Source organism: Stegodyphus dumicola, chromosome 3 (genome assembly GCF_044657685.1).
Source record: "Stegodyphus dumicola isolate Sdum_Otavi_A_Nest chromosome 3, ASM4465768v1".
NCBI lineage: Eukaryota > Metazoa > Arthropoda > Arachnida > Araneae > Eresidae > Stegodyphus > Stegodyphus dumicola.
The window spans coordinates 270,738,844-270,757,887 of record NC_140770.1 but is presented as its reverse complement, the minus strand read 5'-3'; the positions used below and the strand labels follow the sequence as shown (position 1 = coordinate 270,757,887).

At 33.3% G+C, this 19,044-nt stretch overlaps 2 protein-coding genes across 2 annotated transcripts in view; both read right to left on the bottom strand.

Moving 5' to 3' along the window:
- LOC118191219 (neprilysin-2-like) overlaps positions 1-2,133 on the bottom strand; it is a 54,313-nt gene extending 52,180 nt beyond the window's left edge. Inside the window, exon 1 of the mRNA XM_035362020.2 lies at positions 1,888-2,133. Within this exon, the coding sequence (XP_035217911.1) occupies positions 1,888-2,133 (246 nt within the window). The remainder of the gene's footprint in view (positions 1-1,887) is intronic.
- Positions 2,134-10,210: 8,077 nt separating this feature from the next.
- The window catches only part of LOC146998341 (neprilysin-2-like), a 32,616-nt gene continuing 23,782 nt past the window's right edge, over positions 10,211-19,044 (bottom strand). The window contains exons 5-7 of the mRNA XM_085812504.1: positions 18,690-18,901; positions 11,015-11,191; positions 10,211-10,318 (exon numbers count right to left, since the gene is read on the bottom strand). Coding sequence (XP_085668630.1) covers positions 10,211-10,318; positions 11,015-11,191; positions 18,690-18,901 — 497 coding nt within the window. The remainder of the gene's footprint in view (positions 10,319-11,014; positions 11,192-18,689; positions 18,902-19,044) is intronic.

Genomic DNA, 19,044 nt, shown 5'->3' with positions numbered 1-19,044 from the left:
CTCACCTGGATATAGGGTTTACTTTATTTTTTCTAATAGTTATTTTTATTTTGGAACAAGCCTTTCCTTTACCTTTTCGTTTCCCACCTGCGTTTCCCTAACAGGATGTTTCCAGGATTTCGATTTATGTAAATGAGGTTGAAAATGTGTTATGTAAATGAGGTAGTGAGAAAAGTCCAATTAATTTCTTTGACTTTATTTGACATTGAAATTTTTATACATAGATGCATTTTGTATATTTCTTTAACGGACTGCTTCTATGTCAACTGAGTAGTTATGATTTCAAAGTTTCTAAGTATATTTCGTATTTATACATTTTAATTTCGATCTTAAATTTAGTAAAAAGTATCTAATTACTTTTTTTTTGCTTTATTTGACGTCGGAATATTGACATATGGAATTGTTTTTTCGTATTTCTTTAATAGACTGCCTCTGCATCGAGGAAGAGTTCAAAAGTTTTTGGGTGAACTGTTATAATTAAATAAGTTAGAATGGTTCATAGGCTGATTAGGGATGAATAGAAATGTTGTGGTTTCATAAGGATGGGGGTTCAATTGAGTCTGATTTATCTGCTGTTGATAACGTTGAATCAAATTTAATTGCATTCTTCTATAAGGCATTTATCCCTCCTTTCTTGGCATGCCTTCGTGGTCTATACTCTGGGCGCGTATTCCAGAGGTTCCCGGTTCGATTACCGGCGAAGGCGTTGCTAATTTGTCATCTTGCCTGCTTCCAAAATCTATCTAATCTCCCTACAGTGGCGCTCGAACTAAAAAGGTGTTGGATAATGTCTCTCCACACCAAGGATTTTGCAATTGGGTCCCCTAAAAAAATCCCAGTAGCCGTTTAAAAGGTAGAGTATATAACGTATTTCTCCCACCTTTCTTGGCATGCCTTCGTGATGTGGTGATCTGCACGCTGGGCGCGTATTTCAGACGTCCGCGGTTCGAATCTTGGCGAAGGCGTTGCTAATTTTTCTTCTTGCCTGCTTCTAAAAAATGCCTAATATCTGTACGTCTCTTCCTGTATATTTCTTGTAGTAATTGTATTTAACATTTCTTTAATTTTTTTAACTTTTGGTTAATTTTTTATATATTTATAGGGCATTTGGGAATTTTACTGGTTTTGAATTTCATTTCTTTTAAGTCTTGGTGGGTATGGTTCAAAATGTCTTTTTTTTTAACATCTAAATTTGTCTTATTTTGTCCAGTCATCTAAATGTATTATTGTTAGTATTTGTTATATATATACTGCAGTACTAAGCAGAACGGAAGGACAAAATTCTGAGTTAGATTTTGCTTGGTTAGTTTCATCGTAAGCAGTAACTTGTCAATCGCCATAGTTTACTTCTAGAGGTTAGAGTATACAACGAGTAGTTTTAGTTAAGTAGACACATTTAGATGTTATAATGAACACCTCAAAGAGCTGAGAAATACTTCGCTGAAAATGTTTCTAACATAAAAATTGCGTGCAGATAAACAAAATAATTTGTATGATTAATGATATCTCTGAAACGTTTTCGGCATTTTCGGAGAGACATAATAGAAGTTTGAATTTTGAGAGCCATTATTTCTTGGCCGCTGTTATTACCTAATATTTTAAATTCCTTTGATTTGAATTTCTAGTATGAAAATATCAATTGTTTTTTAACCTTTAATGAGAAACAACTTTAATAACTTTAGGCCTTTTGAAAAGGAATCATTTTATACTTAACCATTGCTAACAGAAGAGCTCGATTAGGAAGCAAACACTAAATAAATTTTTAAATAATATGTATTAAAGTTCAGAGTTTACGATTTACCGATATGTACTTGTTTATTTGACAAACTATGGCACTTATAGAAATTAGTATTAGCAAATAACAGAACCCAGAATTTTCTCACTTACACCATGCATGTTTTCTTCATTGAAGTAATGCTTTACATAGTGGTAGCCAAGAGCCACTCCTAAATCTTCGCTGAAGGAAAATATACAAGTGTCCCAACGAGGTTCTTGTTCTTTTTTTCCTGAAACCACTGAACAGAATTCTTGGAGCAAATTTCTCCAGTCCTCCGATAACCTGGGCAAGGATTCTTGAACAACCCTCCACATCATGTAGTTAGCCACGACCCTAGGAATATTAGCAACTACCATGTAACAAAAGTTTAATTAGCCCCACTACCATGTTACGAAAACGCATTATTTTTATTCTTATTTAGTAAATTAAAAATACTCAGAAATCCCTTTGGAAGCACTTAATTATTTTGAAAGACTTTTCCAAATCACATTGCAAAGGTTTTAATTCCGACCAATGAAACACTCAACGAGAGTGATGTATACTGCGAGGAAAAAAAAAAAAAGGGACAGTTTTGTGTCTCCCATTCTACAGGGCAATTTTTTTTATTTTGCGCGAAGCTTAATTCACTTGGCGACTTCTTAATATATGGCAAACAATTTTCCTTTCCCTTCCAGTATGCCGCAGCTGAAAAAAAGTCACCTCGTTCCTACGTTTTTACATTGTGCATGAGCAGAAAAAAAGATACACCGTTCTTACTTTCAAATAATTTTAGCGGAGTGTCTAAACCACATTTGATGTTTTATCGCTTTCAACAAGTATGCTAAATTTCAAAATGCGCCAATATATAAATTCACGTATATCTTCGGAAATTTTGAATAAAACATAGTAATTTTTCACAGGTATGCTTAGAAATACGTTAAAATGCTGGTAAAAATTTTATAGATTAAAATTCACAGTTTTTTCCAAAAAATTTATAACAATTATTAAAAAATACAAATTTAAAAAATAAATAATAAAAAAATGGGTGAATTTTATTTGGAATGAACCTGAATTTCGAAATGTGAAAGGAAGAATCAAATAAGTTTGATAGAAAAAAGAAAGATTAATAAATATATATACCAAACTCAATTAACATGGAGGAGGTAAAATTTCGAGAGCTCATTTTTAAAAACTACTCGTGCGAGTTTTTCAACACTCAGTAGTTTGGCGTAATTTGAATCGTAGAATCGAAATATGGAAAAACATTGGTATGTTATTTCAGAAAAAGTCCGATTTTGTGTCAAAATACCTACATTAGAACAATGCTATATATAAATCTAATACATATCCTAAGCCGCGTTTTCGAGATATGAAAAACGCAAGTTGAATTTCGACAATCGGTCCAGTAAAACGGGAGATAAGGAACTGTCCTTTTTTTTTTTTTTTTTTTCTTTCACGCAGTGTACCTTGTTTTTTGATTTTGTTCAAGGGGTCAAGAAAAGACGATAAGTTTCATTAGCTTGTTTGTCGGAGATCAGAAAAATTAACTAAAAAATTGCTTTCATGAAATGATTTAAATTATGGTCTGCAGGTTTTTCGTTTAAAATCTACAAGTTTTCCATATAAAATTGTCTTTTCGTTTGGTATATATGTGTGCAAAATGAAGCAACATTATACAGAACAAAAAGGATCGAAATATAAGTGAACTTTGTCTTTTTTACAAAATCTTTGAATGAAATCTTAAAATCATAAAATATTTAAAATTAATAGCAATAATATAGCGCAGCTGAAAACGTCAATCCCCTAAATCAACTGCTAAACAGAGAATTAACAAAAATGGTTACTAAACAGGGGGATTAATTTAAAACTTACAGTACGACATGGGAAATAAAAAAATTGAAGAAAATATTCTGTTCGCATTTTGGACATATTTAAGGTGGCATGACATTCGTGTCATGTTACCATTAAATATGTCGATGAAATGTCTGTTATCATCTTAGATATGTGGATGAGATGTCTGTTATTTTATTGACAGTTCAAAGTAGAGTTATGCCTAATTCAGGCATCTCTCTTTATATTATTCTGTCTTTGCAACTGTTTAAATCTTATCAGTTGTATGATCTTATCAGTTGTATGATCTTATCAGTTGTATGATCCATCGCTGGTGTTTATGGACTGTATCTTGTTGCTTTGCTAATGTATACCTTCAGTAGAACTTAAAGAAATCACAGCTTCGTAATCTTGACTGAACGTCATTTGTTACTTTCTCAGAACGGCGACTCAGATTAGATGATGAAGTCACTTTGTCAGGTTCTTGGACATCGCCCTACCTTGTGTATAGCACGTAAAAATTTGGCATATTTTTATAGGAATATTATTTTAGTTGAAATAAGGAATTATTCTTTTGCCATGTCTATATGTGAAGTCGTTCGAAACAGCAATTATGGCATGAATTTAGAGTATAAATAATTGTCGGTGTCCAATAGTCCATAGGCAGTTTATCTAGCTCTTAGAAAGGATCACGATATCCCTTCTTCAATACCTCTCGGGAGTTAATTACCTCGCTAATTGCCGAAGGCCGTTGGAGTCTGAAGTATTGCTGTGCTGGTGGAGACAGAACGTAGATTGGAGGCTGGTGCTAGGTCGGATGATACGATGCGAACGGCGACTCGCCAAACACTGTAAAACCTCGAATTTTACCGTGCTACCTCAAAGCACACCCCAACGGAACATCGGTGTTGTTGCAACTACCTCTGAAGTAACTATCGTTGAAGGAACTACCTCTGAAGCTCCAAGTGCACGCTTAAAAACCCTAATTAACCAGTGTTTGTGCTGCTCCTCAGCTCGGTGACTAAAAATGCAAATTGTGCACCATCAAACATCAGTGAAAGAAAATTTTCACGTGTAGTGCCTTACTTTTAATCAATCAAACATCCTGTCTGTAAATAAATCAGTTTGAAATTGTTATGTGTACAAAAGGAAGAGTCAATGCACTTTTTCTTACCGCTTATCCGTTTTATGAATCAGACTGGCAAATCTGCTGATGTATTGCGGATTATCATAAATTAAAGTCTCATTCTCACTAACTTCATCATTCAGCAAACCATTGAAATACCTCAGCCAGTCAATCTATTGAAAAATGAAAGGGATTTTATTTGAATATTTTTTCTCTCTTATTTAATTTTATTTATTAATGATTATTTTTAATTAATTAATAATGAACCTTAATTTTTATGTAGATTGAGAAAATGTCTCAAAAAAGTAAAAGATGTGAAAGAAAACATTAAAGCAAAATTTAATTCTTAAAGCAAATAATTATTTATATGCTATAATAGTAAATTTTCTGCCACTATAATTACACAAGCGTCTTTACTTTTATTTCAAACAAAATCTCTTGGCTGACCAGCAGCCGAGCGGTAAAGTCGCTGAACACTGGTAGTTCGTTCCTGGTTGGAATCCCGGCTAACGGGCTGACTGTATGGGCCTTTTTGTGGTTTTCCCCATGTGTAACGTGTATACCAGCAAGTATCCATTAGAAAGTCCTCCATGAAGGCATTTCTTCCCTTAGGCAGCTAGCCCTTGAGTGCTTTGCCATAGTTAAATACTCACACACAAACCTAAGAAAGTCTACAATGGATTTTTCTATGTTTCCTTTACTGGGGAGGGTAGTAATCACTTTTTTTTTTTTTTTTTTTATTATAACAATGAAGATTCTTATTTTTTTCAACCGGGAGCTTTCTTTACTTTGCTTCAGAAAAAGACAGTTTTTGATTTTCTTTAGTTAGTTCTGTAGATTAAATAATTAGAAATCCCATGCAAACTTAAGGTACTTATTTAAAAGTATGTATTTTGCAACATATTTACTACTAGGTCTACTAGACATATTTACTCACGAAACGGATTAATCTATTTTAAGGCGCTAGTCATTTTTCCTGCTGATCCCCTACACCCGAAGTGTTATGTAATTTTTACGGGAAATTTCTAACAAAATAATAAATGATAGGTATAGTAAATTAGTAAATAACAAAAGTAGTTTTTCAAAAATCTTCAATACAGTTTCCATTAATTTAGAATTCAAACAACAATTGTTATGAAATTAATTCAAAAATCCTTTTTTTTTTTCAGGCTTTCAATTCTACAAATTTATCAATTATGTCTTCGTAATTAATACTTTTCAACGCGTTTTGCTCTATGTGCAGTACAGCTAAAGAAGTTCATTTTGTTTGACTTGATGAATTTCGTAAAATATGTAGGTTTTTATGCTTTTTACGGTATTTCACCAGATGCATTCAATACAGGCAAAGTTAAAATTATATATAATAATGATTTCCATATTTGGAAATGTGGATACAATTTTTATCATCAATTATAAATCATAGCATATCAGGTGGCAACGTTAAAGTTTGGCTTTTCTAAAGTAATAGAAATTGTAACAGTTCCTTATCCAAATCTTTTTTGCATGAATGTCTTCACCGTACCATTTTTTAGATTCAACGATATACATTGTCGTTTGAGTTTGTATTAAATATTTATAAAATTTCAATAATGTCTTTGTAACTTTTGCTATGTAATTTTAGTTCAAAAAATATTTTGTCACATGTTACGTAAAAGTAATTTCGTTTAACGGCTTTTTGACTCTGATTATATGAACTTTTGTCGTCCCTGATTAGTCCTGATGAACTGTATCAGAAAATGCTTTCCGTTTTCGCTACCTTTTATTAGTATCGTAATGAGTTTTTATTACTGACGCGCTTAATGTGTCCGCTTCTATTTCTGGAAATAAATTTCTTAAAACATTAACGTAATTAAATAAAGTCAAAAAGTGAAATAAGTCAAAAATAATTGCCGCAAAGGAGATTGGCATAGTAGGATCTTGTAAGGATATACAGCTTGCATTTATTCTGGAAAGATTTTTATCCCAAATAACTCTTAAATGAATCCTAAATTATTAATTTTGTTTGCTATTTCTCGGGATTCCAGTTTTACGGAGAATTTCTGTAAAACTGGATTATATCAAGTAGAGATATATCAAGTAGAGATATATCAAATAGAGATATATCAAGTAGAATATTTTTCTATTTCGTTGAACGCAGAGAGAGTTGCTTTAACTGCATCAGCTCTACAAGACCACCTGGTACATGTGCTGTCCTGGGAATATAATGCAAACAAATGTTATTCAGCTCTATGGACATACAAGGCCCTTGAAGGAAATTCTTTGGAACCTTGCACTACTGCAAGTAAACAGTATATCATCAGCTTAAAAGCTGTCCTTTATAAATTATAGTACTAATTATATAAATTACATTGAAACAAATACTATGCCGAAGAGTACTGTTGCGTGTGTAAGGGCACGTAACAGTTTAAATGCACAAGTCCGATGAAAAGTTAATAAAATACATGCTAATTACAAGAAATATAACAAAACCTGGATTTTTCCTCAAAGATATTCTCACAATATCACGCAGTAGTTATACTTTAAACTACTAAATGTTAAATAGAACCCAATCCAAAGCGCAGAGAAAGCTAATCTGATCTCACCGCGAAGTCGCTACAATCAACAACAACTAAGTAAACAACTACTCAACTAAGATGTTTCTCTCAGGCGTTTTAAAGCTTTTTAATCGGGCACGAGAACGTTCTGGTAATTTCTGTTTTCTCGAGGTTTCTGAAAGCGAAAGAGTAGAATTATGGTTACTGCTAACACAGTAGTAAATTACATTTATTCAGTTTAAATATAAATTACGAGATATATATTTATTAAATGTTAAATGCGCGTGCTCTTGTATTTTTACTTTTCCGACTTAGGTTTCTCTTGAAATATGTCTCGTGCTGCATTGCACGGGGATATAAAACAATTTTAGTTATTATTATAGTAAAAATAGCTAACTAAATACAAAATCCGTAACAGTATTATAGTAATTCTTTGCAGAATAGATGCAAGTATCAAAATAATAATTCTCCGAAATATTTACATATTATTTACATGATTGCAAGATCTTCATTCATTTTCTAATGTTTTTAATTTAACGCTAGCTAAGTCATTTCATATAACGTTAACTTTACCTGCGGTAGTACATTTATAAGCCTCTTAATGGTGTTCTTAACCTTGCTTCTATTCATATTAACCGTTTTCTGTGTTTTATTCGATGGCAGAGAGAACTGTAAAAGAAGAAAGAAAAGAATCAGGATAAAATTAAGTATCATACCACTTAATCATTAAAATATATAACTTAAATAGGTACTTAACGGTACTGTTATCCGTGCGACCCTTGTCATGACTTTTTTTCAACGGGTAAGAGAACTGTAGGATAAAAACAAAATGACGTGAATGCAAACTTAAGCACAATAAAACTAAATAAATCATCAAACACGAATTTTTATAAAATGTGGAATAATTAAAGTACTATGGTAGTCTTGGTCCTCAGACTGTCTTGGTTATTAAATATATTTTCCCTTTCTTCAGAGAGTATAAATATTTTTAACATGAAAGCAAAGATAGATTTAAAATATATCTGTAATATATATTTTCTTCTTTTAATTTTTAAATATAAGTTGTTACATCAGTTGGAATTTTCTCTACGTTTAATTCTTATCTTTCTGAAAAATAAGTACTTTGCTTCTCTTCATCAACAATATTTATCTATATAGCTATACATATAAAGCTTAAAAATTAATATATATATATAACGAGAGGCTGCACTGCATGGGATGCAGATGAAGAAAATCCGTGTTTTAAGTTTTCACGTATTTCTTCAGAACGTAGCAAAGGAACGAAGACTGAACTACTCACAGACCGGCTGGGGAAATGTTCCAAACATCCTCGTGTATGGAGTAATAAGATTACGAACCCAGTCTGCAGAAAGAAACAAATTCGAAGCAAGAAAGAACTTAGCGACGATTAGACGTAAACCTGCCAAGGACGACTCGGAGCCAACAATGGCAGCTATATCTCAACCGTTAAGCCTAGAAATGTTACAAGTCTGCCTGCCCTTGTGTTTGGTAATCACGTCTGCAAGCTGCCCTCAACTGCGCGTCGAAAGAAACATTTCTCAGAACTTTGGTTTTCGGAATATCTGTTTACTTAATTTAAGCGAAAAAAGTTTTCTGGAAAAATCGTATGACGGACCAAGCTGCAAAGAAATATTCGTAGTTCAATTTCAGAAAGTTTCGCATACCTAATCGGGACAAGTTTTAAGCGAAACATCGACTAGTTAGGAAACCTCAGTGATACGAGAAGGGCAGGCTTACTTTTTGGGAACGTTTCTTCTAACCTTACGTATTTTTAGATGTGGTCAATATATAACGCTGCGATGGAACGACGCTTCATTTCGATTATAAGAGCCGCAGCACAAGAAGAAGTAAACTCTCTCGAAGAAAGTTTTCAATCAAGCGCAAAACTCCCACACGTATGTTTCGAAATTGATACTGATAACTTTAATATTTCCGTGAGTATACTGATACTGAGCAGGTACTCAGGGAAAAGGTTCTTGCTCTTGCCGAACTGGGCCTGACTCGTGTTGAAATCCGAGATAGATTTCTCCAGATGAGACATATCAGAAGAGAAAAATTACAGATACACTTTGCATCTGGGTTGAACACGTGAGTTTGCACTGAATATGCACTATGAGCTTTTAAAATATTCACAAAATTAAGATCCATGTGTAGGAACTTAGAAGGTATCACACTAAACGAATTAAACGGTGATGAAGTTTCCTGCAAATTGAGCGTTTGCATTTGGTGTCTGGTGCATTGATTGGCTGCTTAGGTTATAGGGATAAAGTTAAGGGAGTGGACAGCAAATAGCCGCAAACTCTTATCTTCCTCGAGTATTTCGTATCTTAGGATGTTCGCAAATGCCGCTCAGACGATATAGTGCTTGGGGGAATCGACTGCGATACCACAGGTCCCGAGTTTGAATCCCGGAGAAGACATGTTTGTAACTGTCCGTGTCGTCATAGGAGGCAAAGTTGGCACATCTGTTAGGTGCTTTCACAATAAAGTGACCACCAATTCTGGCCTTAGTATCGGTCACACCAAAATCGGCTGAGGGCCCGCCATTGGGACAAAAATGCATGTTCGCAAAGTTGGTTGGGTTGCACTTTGTTAAAGAATGTTTCGCTGAGGTGGGTAATAAAGTCTTTAATCGACTCCATCCTGAGAACCTCATGACTCGGCATCGGCGCAAAAGCCAGACTATATATATGCGTGTGTGTGGATGTTGATGTAGACGCATGATGACGAAAGCTGTTTACGCTAACTAAAAATAATCATAATCAGTTTAACACTCATTGATTCTTGTTGACGAGCACATGTTTATACCCCAAATATTCAGCTTAATTGGCACAACTTGGAAGCCCGTTCTTGGTTATCTTTGTACTTTTTTAACCATATACATAACAACTAATTTCTCCAGAAGAAAGCAACATTCCATCCAGCATTCACACACTTCTGCATTCAGTACTGCTGTTGCTGGTAACAGCTCTGGAACGAAGTTTTTGGAAGGCCCTTCAAGAGATTTTCCGTTTTTGCCTGAACCTCTTCAGCAAACGTAAAATGGGCTCCCTTTAAGTAAGATTTAACTTTAGGAAACAAAAAGTCTCATGGAGTCAAGTGAATAAGAATGATGCCCTATAACAGTAATATTTTTGCTGGTCAGAAACTGTTTGACAGATAGGGCCGTGTGAGCGAGTGCATTGTCCTAGTGCATCCATCACTCCGCAAATGTGGCCTTTTTTCCCGAAGTTTTCCAGAAGTCTTTTTAGTATTTCAATGTATTAGTGTTGACTTACAGTTTGACCCTGGAACCCATGCAATCATGATGAACGTGCTGAGCGCCCAGCACGTTCGTCATCTTCCACACTGTCCGTTCCCACTAAAAACCACTTATGCCATTCAAACACACGTGCATGAGACAAAGTTTTAGCTCCATGTTTTGTTTTGCATTATTCCTATTGGCTAATGTATATTTCAGTTTGCTAATTTTAATATTATTACTGGCTAACGACTCATGCATGCAGCCGCGCCATTACGTCACTTACGTTATGTTAGAATTATATGGCACCCAATAATTTTGAAATGTCGCACCTTAAAGCGGTTTATTATGGGCATGTGACATTTTTTAGGACAGAAAAGGGAAATAGCCGAATTAAATAGAAATGCCAGATACAGTAAGTAAGAATGAAATGGCATATAACGGCAGGTCTCTGCTGCGATAAAAAGAAATGCATTAGTAGAAAACAGAAGATCTTGCGTACTTACGTTGGTAAGCATGACTTCGAAATCAAACGCTTCTTTAAGTTCATTTTCTAAGATACTTTTATTTGCACCTAACTGCATCGCTGATTTCACCATCAACTGGAAATAAGCAGCTGTGGCGGGTTCCTCTAATCCTTTTACCAAATATTCACGCTCTATTCCAAATTTTCCGTGACCCAACTTCAAGAAAAACGAAAAATATGTTTTAATCAGAAGGAATGGTGGGAAAAGTAAAAACGTTTCATTACCTTTCATCTATTCAGTTTTCTTGTAGGAATTACGAGAATTAAAGAAGCAAAATACGTGATAGTAACCATATAGTTTCAAAATTTGTACCCCAAAGGTAAATGATATTATTTACATTATGATAGGATTTCCAATGAATGCTTGCCGAAAAAGGTTTGACCATTTTAAACCTGCAAGCTGAAATGATACTTCATGGACTTTTTTTAGCCCAAATGGCGTTAGCCCAGAAGAGCTATTAATTTCGTTTCAGCATTTTGCGTTGAAAACTTTAAACATCCGTTTCACTTTTCAGATTGTTGCTACCAAATATTATCGCCTTGTGTTTATATTTAAAAATTAGATAATGACGAATCTGCATAAATGTATGTATATTTCTCGCATTGTGATAAAACAATGGTATAACGTAATCTTCCACCGAATATGGGCATCTGGAGATCATAATTTGGAATTTGCAATTTGTTTTATTATCGATTCAGATTTTGTAACGCTTTAACGGATTTTTGATTAACAAACTCAACGATTTCAAAGCGAGCAATGGTAACACTGCACGAACAAAAAAGAACTTTTTTATCTCCACTCACGGGACTGTGTATCGGAAATTCTAAAAATATGCTCATCTTAAATTTATTTTGCAATATTACTGCTGATTTTAATTTTATGGTTTATGTGTGAAGAACATTATATTTAATAAACAAAGGTAGCACACAAAACGTATCTCTGGGCATAATATAAATTCTGTAAGCTTACGGATTTTTGTTTTCAATCATTACGCGATTACAGATCGATGGAGCAGATCGTAAGCTCGATTCCCAAGGGCTCTAGAGAGCCTGTTAAAGAAAGAAAAATGCCTAGCAAACAAATGACTGTCGGAGAGACACAGGTCGAACATCGGCAGGAATGAGGAAATACCATGGTACGACTATTTTAAGCGTCAATTCTTTATCTCTATGCCAGCTGCTTTTCCATTAGTAAAGAATATTAATAAATGAATGGCGTAATTTTAGAAATAAATTATAAAGCGATGCATTGCTTTGTATGGGCAAAATCTTACAGCATAAGCAAGTGACAACTGTCCAAGTGTTTGATGCATTGATCAGAGTCCTTCAATATATACACCCTTGGTCACACGCCACACATCTACACGGTTATAAAATTTTTCTCATACTCTTTGTAGCATGTCCGCCATAACAGTGGCTTTAGCCAACGATAAACTTCCTCAAGGGACACGGAAATTGGCGGTACATAAACTCGGTCTTCAGCAAACCCCCAAAGAAAGAAATCACATGGTGTTAAATCCAGAGAACGGGGTGGCTAGAGGAGAAGATTGTTTTTTGTTGCAGGACGTTCCATCCAGCAGTGTTGAAGAACACAGTGTTGAAGAAAATTAAAAATCTCTATTACATTCCTGTGCAAATGGGGTGGAGCACCGTCCAATTGAAAATTGTAATCATCCTATCTGGTGTTCAGCTAGGGTAATAACCAGCTTTCCAACATGTCTAGAAATGAGTCACTGATCGCAGTTTCTTGTTCGTGGAAAAATGGGCCGTGCACTTTCCCGCGGGTTACCGCAAAATAAACGTGCACGAAACTCACTCTGCACTGAAATCACAGATCTGGATACCTTAAAGCAAAGCACACAGAAAGCCTTTTCTGTTGCGGCGCCATCTTGGAAACTGAAGTTGCGGCTGCGCAGGAAGCATGGCAATCAAACAGCAGGTAGCACATGAGAAACTTGGATAACTGCCAATGCTAATGTTGTAGGTTTTACACGGGTGTGGTAATACATTGATTTATTATTAATTTTTAAATCTTCACCGTTCATTTATAAACATCCTGCGTGGAAATCGAGTATTGGTTCGTCGACGGCTGCTTTACGGTAACAGGTAATGGAATAATTAACGGAGTTTTGTTATTAGTACAATTTATTTTTTATAATTGCACCCTCATCGAAATGTTTAATAAGCATCCATCACCGATTACTTTTATTGTTAAAAGTGCACGAAATTAGCCATTCAGAAAACATTTTAATAAGCAATGAATGCTATTACTACAATATTAATGTTTTTTATCAGAATGATTGTCATTGGAGACCCATCGGAGAAGTAGCTAGAGCTACTTTTGCTTAGAAAATACACCAGAAAATCATACCTTCCTTTTGAGAAATTGCCCTTGCTTTACTCAAAAATCAATATCATAGCAATAACATCCGTCAATATACAGCCTTTATAGAATATTCATTCAAGGTCATTTCCTCCTTTCTGGTGTTTTCTCACAAGCATGGTAACGACTGACGCGGCAGATGTTTGAGTTTCTAGAATTTTCTAAAATTCTATAATCTCCTCTGCGTGGTAAGGACGACATTCATTAAGATCATAAGGCATGTTATGGCCTTGAAGTGCCTGTTTTAAAGAAACAGTGTATAGCAAAGCGCTTCCCGATCGAGGTTACTGGGCTACTAGTTATTAACCTCGGATTCAATATGAAGATTTTGAGAAGACTGATTGCATGGAATTTTCACGTTTTTCCCAGTTGATGATACGAGTAAAATGCGATATATTTTTCCGAATTCTATGGGGTCTTACGTAAATACATTTTCGATAATGGTTTGGCTAATGGCTTTTAGTAATAGTATTCGTAGTCAAATCACTTGACATGGATGCCCGCAAATGTTTTGAATGATTCTAGGCCTAACAAATAAAATCTAATTATTACTTTAAGTATTTCAGCAGGTGAAACGATAGTTGTGGTTTCGGGCGACATACAAAGTGTTGCAGCTTCGGGAAGATTTTTGGAATAGTGAGCCAGACAATACATTTAATGTAACAGTGAGTTGCTAACAGCAAGAACTCGAATTATGTTTTTTCTTCCTGTCATTTTTGTTGTGATCTCAAAAGCTGTCAGCAGTAACGTTTTATGCTACATCTTGGGTCTATATTAAGCAACAAAAAGGGTGCTCATTCATCAGCCAGAAGAGATAATTTCTAAAGGTTAGACAAAAAGGTGCAAGCATTAGTAGTTTGAGCTAAGTTGCTTTGGTAAGATGTTACAAACTTGCACAAATGCATTATAGCTAAATAGTTTCGTAGAGAAGATGAAATGTGCTCAAACCGTTGATTTCTAAACTGGGTAAATAACTTTACTTTCCGAAGCTATTGTTGCGCAATGGAGCATATGCCTTTTGGATCATTACACTTACAGCTCAATGATTCACGTTGAAATATTCTAAATTTAATTAATTTTAAAACGGAATGCCATGAAACATGGCTATTTTCTCTAAATTCTTATCCGAAATATAAGTTTCCGAATAAGCGTTATTTTAAGGATACTGCAGTGATACAGTGATAAGGAAAAAAATTCCAAAATATATGACAGGCAGTGTGATCGCTTCTATATTAACTTCAGCGGGAAACCAATTAATAAACAACTGTAAGTTAATTCTTTTCTTAGGTGCTTTCATTTCATAAAGGTAATGAAACGAAAGAACTTGGCACATTTTGTATAAAGCTTCAATGTTCTATAATAATAAATAGATTGAAAATTATAATGCCCTATTGAAGAAACATATTCAAGTATAAACGGTCATAAGAACTATGGCATATCTGTAGCACTGTTTAACATAAAAAATCTGATGTGTACCCCACGTGACTTCTTTGTACGGAATATTAAATTATATGTATTTTTTCTTGCATTTAATTTAAACTTATTGGATTGAATCCAATCTACTTCGTCTATAGCGCATAAACCACTATAGAATTAATGCACTCTTTAAAACTCACTATATTTGTTTACCATAGCGACACTCTGGCGCTAGTTTCACTTAACAGTGTTACATTTCATTCATATTATAACTCAGAATGCACAAAATTTTCATCATTTGAAGAATTATCTAATCGTTGCCACATGTTCTATTCAAATACTATAATAAATCTAAAACGATGTATAAAAGAAATTAAGCAAACAAAAAAAAAAAAAAAAAAAAAAAAGAAACAGTTTTTCGCAGAGAATTTAGTATTTCTCATTTAATTAATTCAGTTTTCACTTCGCGACAAGGCAAAAATACTTAAAAAATTAAAATATCTCTATTAAAAATTAGGAAAAAAAATCTTAAACACTTATTTCCTCGAATAAATTCCAGAATGGATTAAGCATGATTTAATTCGCAATAATAAAAGAAGGCGTGATCTTTGTTGTTGCGAAGCTTAGTTTCTCTAGATTGCCAACAAATCCGTTACTCTGCCAAGTTTCAAATGAAAACAAGCATGGCCGCCATCGCAAAAATAATTAGTCTTAACCGTACTTAAGCAAGTTTTAAATTGATGGTAACTCTAAAAATGTTGCATGCAGATTTTCTAAAGACATAAAAACCTTAACCGAAAAATAAGAACAACATAATTCAATCATTCTTAAAGCAAAAGATGGGCCATTTACAAACATATAAGAGTAAAGAAACTGAGATAACTGAGCCGGGTAACAGAGTGCATATATATATATATAAATATTTATATACGTTTGGTGCGGCCCATAGCAACCAAAATACGAGGTGCACATCTACATGTTATAGCAGTCCTATATACAAAATTTCAACGTTCTGAGGCTACTCGTTTTTGAGTTATGCGAGATACGTACGTATGTACAGACGCCACCAAAAATTTTCTTTAGAATTCATTTTAAAGCAGTTATATATATATATATATATATATATATATATATATATATATATTTGAGGAAAGTAGTCTTTTATTCTGTCCTTACGTACAGATGTCTCGCAAAAACATCGTTAAATTACATTCGATAGCGGTCAAAATGGATATTTGCGTTGAAATGTGCTGCCTGAAACTTTTCGCGATTACAATATTTCCTTTTTACTTCGTACAAGGAAGTAAAAACAAGTAATATATATATATATAATATATATTAATTCCTGATTAGGTCAACAACGAAAAATTTTATTTTAGTTACTTTCTTTAACATTATTAACATTTTTTCGTTTCTTAATTTTTGAAGCTGATGGTGGTCTATAATTTCACATTCTATCCATCTCTTGTAATGCTTCATTAATGCAAGGAACCTTTCCAGGGAGTTTCAAGCAGTCCAGTTCTTCAATTAATATTCCATCAAATGACTCAAATCGACCATATGCTTGACCTGCTGCGAAGAATTTTCGTACGAAGCTTTCTCTGGCGCTTATCCGTTTTTGAAGCAAGGGACATTCTAAAGGGTTATATTTTAAACACCACGCTAAAATACAAATATGGGAAGAATTTTTGCTACATAATGTGACATTACATCCGCTTAATCCAACTATATAAAAGTACAATTCTTTAATCCCATACACTTTCAAAATCTTTAGAACTCTGTCTTTCTGTTGCCACTTAGTTTTGTTAAATATGACAACCCCATTCGTCACAATCCTGTACTATTATTTATAAGTTGTTATAAGATTAATTTTTACAGCACGGGAGAATTCCTAATAAATGATCATTATTTTTAAATCTTATAATAATATATAATATTTAAAAACATTATCTGCGTGCGAGTAGATGTAAAAATTAAAAATATTTTTGATAACCAGGAATTAATTGCTGAGGTTTCAGAAACTGACTAAATATCAAATGCTGAGCTAGACTATCCTCCGGAAAATATTAGGGGTTTGTTAAAAGATAGGACTTTAACTAGGATAATTTTAGCGGATATTGATCACGAATCTTTATATAACAACAACGTATCTTTACTCATCGGGCTGATAATTAATGGAAACTAACCGGGCACAGTATCTATTTGAATATGAACCTAGACTTCATTTTATGGACGGAATGTTTAATTTCGAATTGATAATTAATGTAATTTTTTTAATTTAAAGTCGGGAAATATAGTGCCAGTTAGTAAATCCTGTCATACACAGATTTCCACATCACTCATGAGGTACTGTGTATTGGGATGCGTCTTCACTATTTAACGTGGCGGGATCCCCAGTAGGCCTACACCACGAAAAATTGCTAATATAAAACTAAGGTTTATAAATATTTAACTGTTATCATAAGTTTTATGAAAATAAATGTTATTGTCTTTGTTATCAAGTTTTTAATCAATTATAATTATTTGTCCTTGATATTTTATGTAAGGCAATTTTCATAAAAACAATATTTTTTTTAATTTTTCATCTTCATAATTTATTTCTGTTAATAATAACATTTATTTTCATAAAACTTCTGACAACAGTTAAATATAAATGTTATAATAATTTATAATATGTATCATAAATTTCATTTATCATAAATGTTTATTTTTTAACATAATTTATAACATTATAAACTTATCATTTAAATATTGTTTGTGTTCATTGGATAGAGGCAAGTTATTTACCAATTTAATAATTTTAGAGGAAAATGCATTCATTGGCAACATTGTATTTCATATCTAGTTTTGGCAACAATAAAAGGAAATTCTGAACTTGGATTTGAAAACAAAATATGTATGTATGGATAATTATGTATATGTATGTATGGATAAAATATGTATGGATGTTTGTATATGTTTAATAAAAAATTTGTAAAAACGTTTGTTGTTAATTTTAATATTAACCCTCACGGATTGGAGGAAACGGCGTTCGCTAAAGTCCTCATCTTCTTTCTTCTTGTTTAAAAAGCAAGATTGATACTGATACTGATACTGAAAACAAAATGTATGAGAAACTTCTATTGTATAACAAAAATCTATTTTGGACAGGATATACATAAAATCCGTTCTTAGTGCGCGTCTACATAATGGAATGAGTAAGTAAGCAAAATTTCAAGTCAATCGGGAGTATAATTTCGGAGATCTCGTAACGAGTCAGTGGTATTTTGCTTATATATATATATAGATGTAATAATAATAGCATATCTTTAGTTCTGATAAACAGGAATAAGTAACTAGGAATTGACTTTAATATGTGAAAAAAACTATATTAACATCAAGTGTCATCCACTACAAGTTTAAAAAATATATTTGAATTTGAGTAGATGAATAAAAAGTATTTTATTAACATTTTATTAACGACTGAAAATTTGAACAAGATATAGTGAGCTAATGATAGGAATTTAGTAAAGCTGCTCTGCTATTTACAGACAGCATTTAAAAAAAAATTTCATTTAAATGCACTTTATATTTTGTTTTATTATCATACTTAATTCTCATTAACAAACTGTGCTGAAAAGTCATTTCAACTGAAATTACTGAACGAAAGCTAAATGAAAACTCAAATTTTCTAAAAAAAAATCTTCAATTGAATGAAAATTCAAATTTTCAACTAAATACATTTCAAAAAATATAATATCCATATGCGTCCTCGGTATGCTGTCATAGTAAAAATGCTGAAATAGAATGATGTGAATAATGTAATTATATGAAATTCCACTAAATGTACCGATATTCGTGATGCATATAGACTTACCGTTATGGTATGGACAGTGTTGTTTTTTACGTTCTTTGTAACAACCAAGTTCATCAGGATATCATGACTGTAGCCATTTTTGCGGATCTGAATAAGCGTTTGAATCCAATCAAAAGAACTTTCATCCCAGTTCTGTCCTTCCATTACAGGCCAGCCTCCGAGATCTTTCAAAATTTCCTTCAGCGGCTCACTGCCCATGTTCTCAATGCTTTCTACCCAAAGAAGATATTAATTTAGCATAAAAAGAAAAAGAAGCTTCATTATTCATTTGCATTTATTCTTCTGGTACCTAAGTAAAGCTTCTTTTATACGCGACATCTTGTATGCAAGGCCTTTTATTCTTTTTTAAATGACA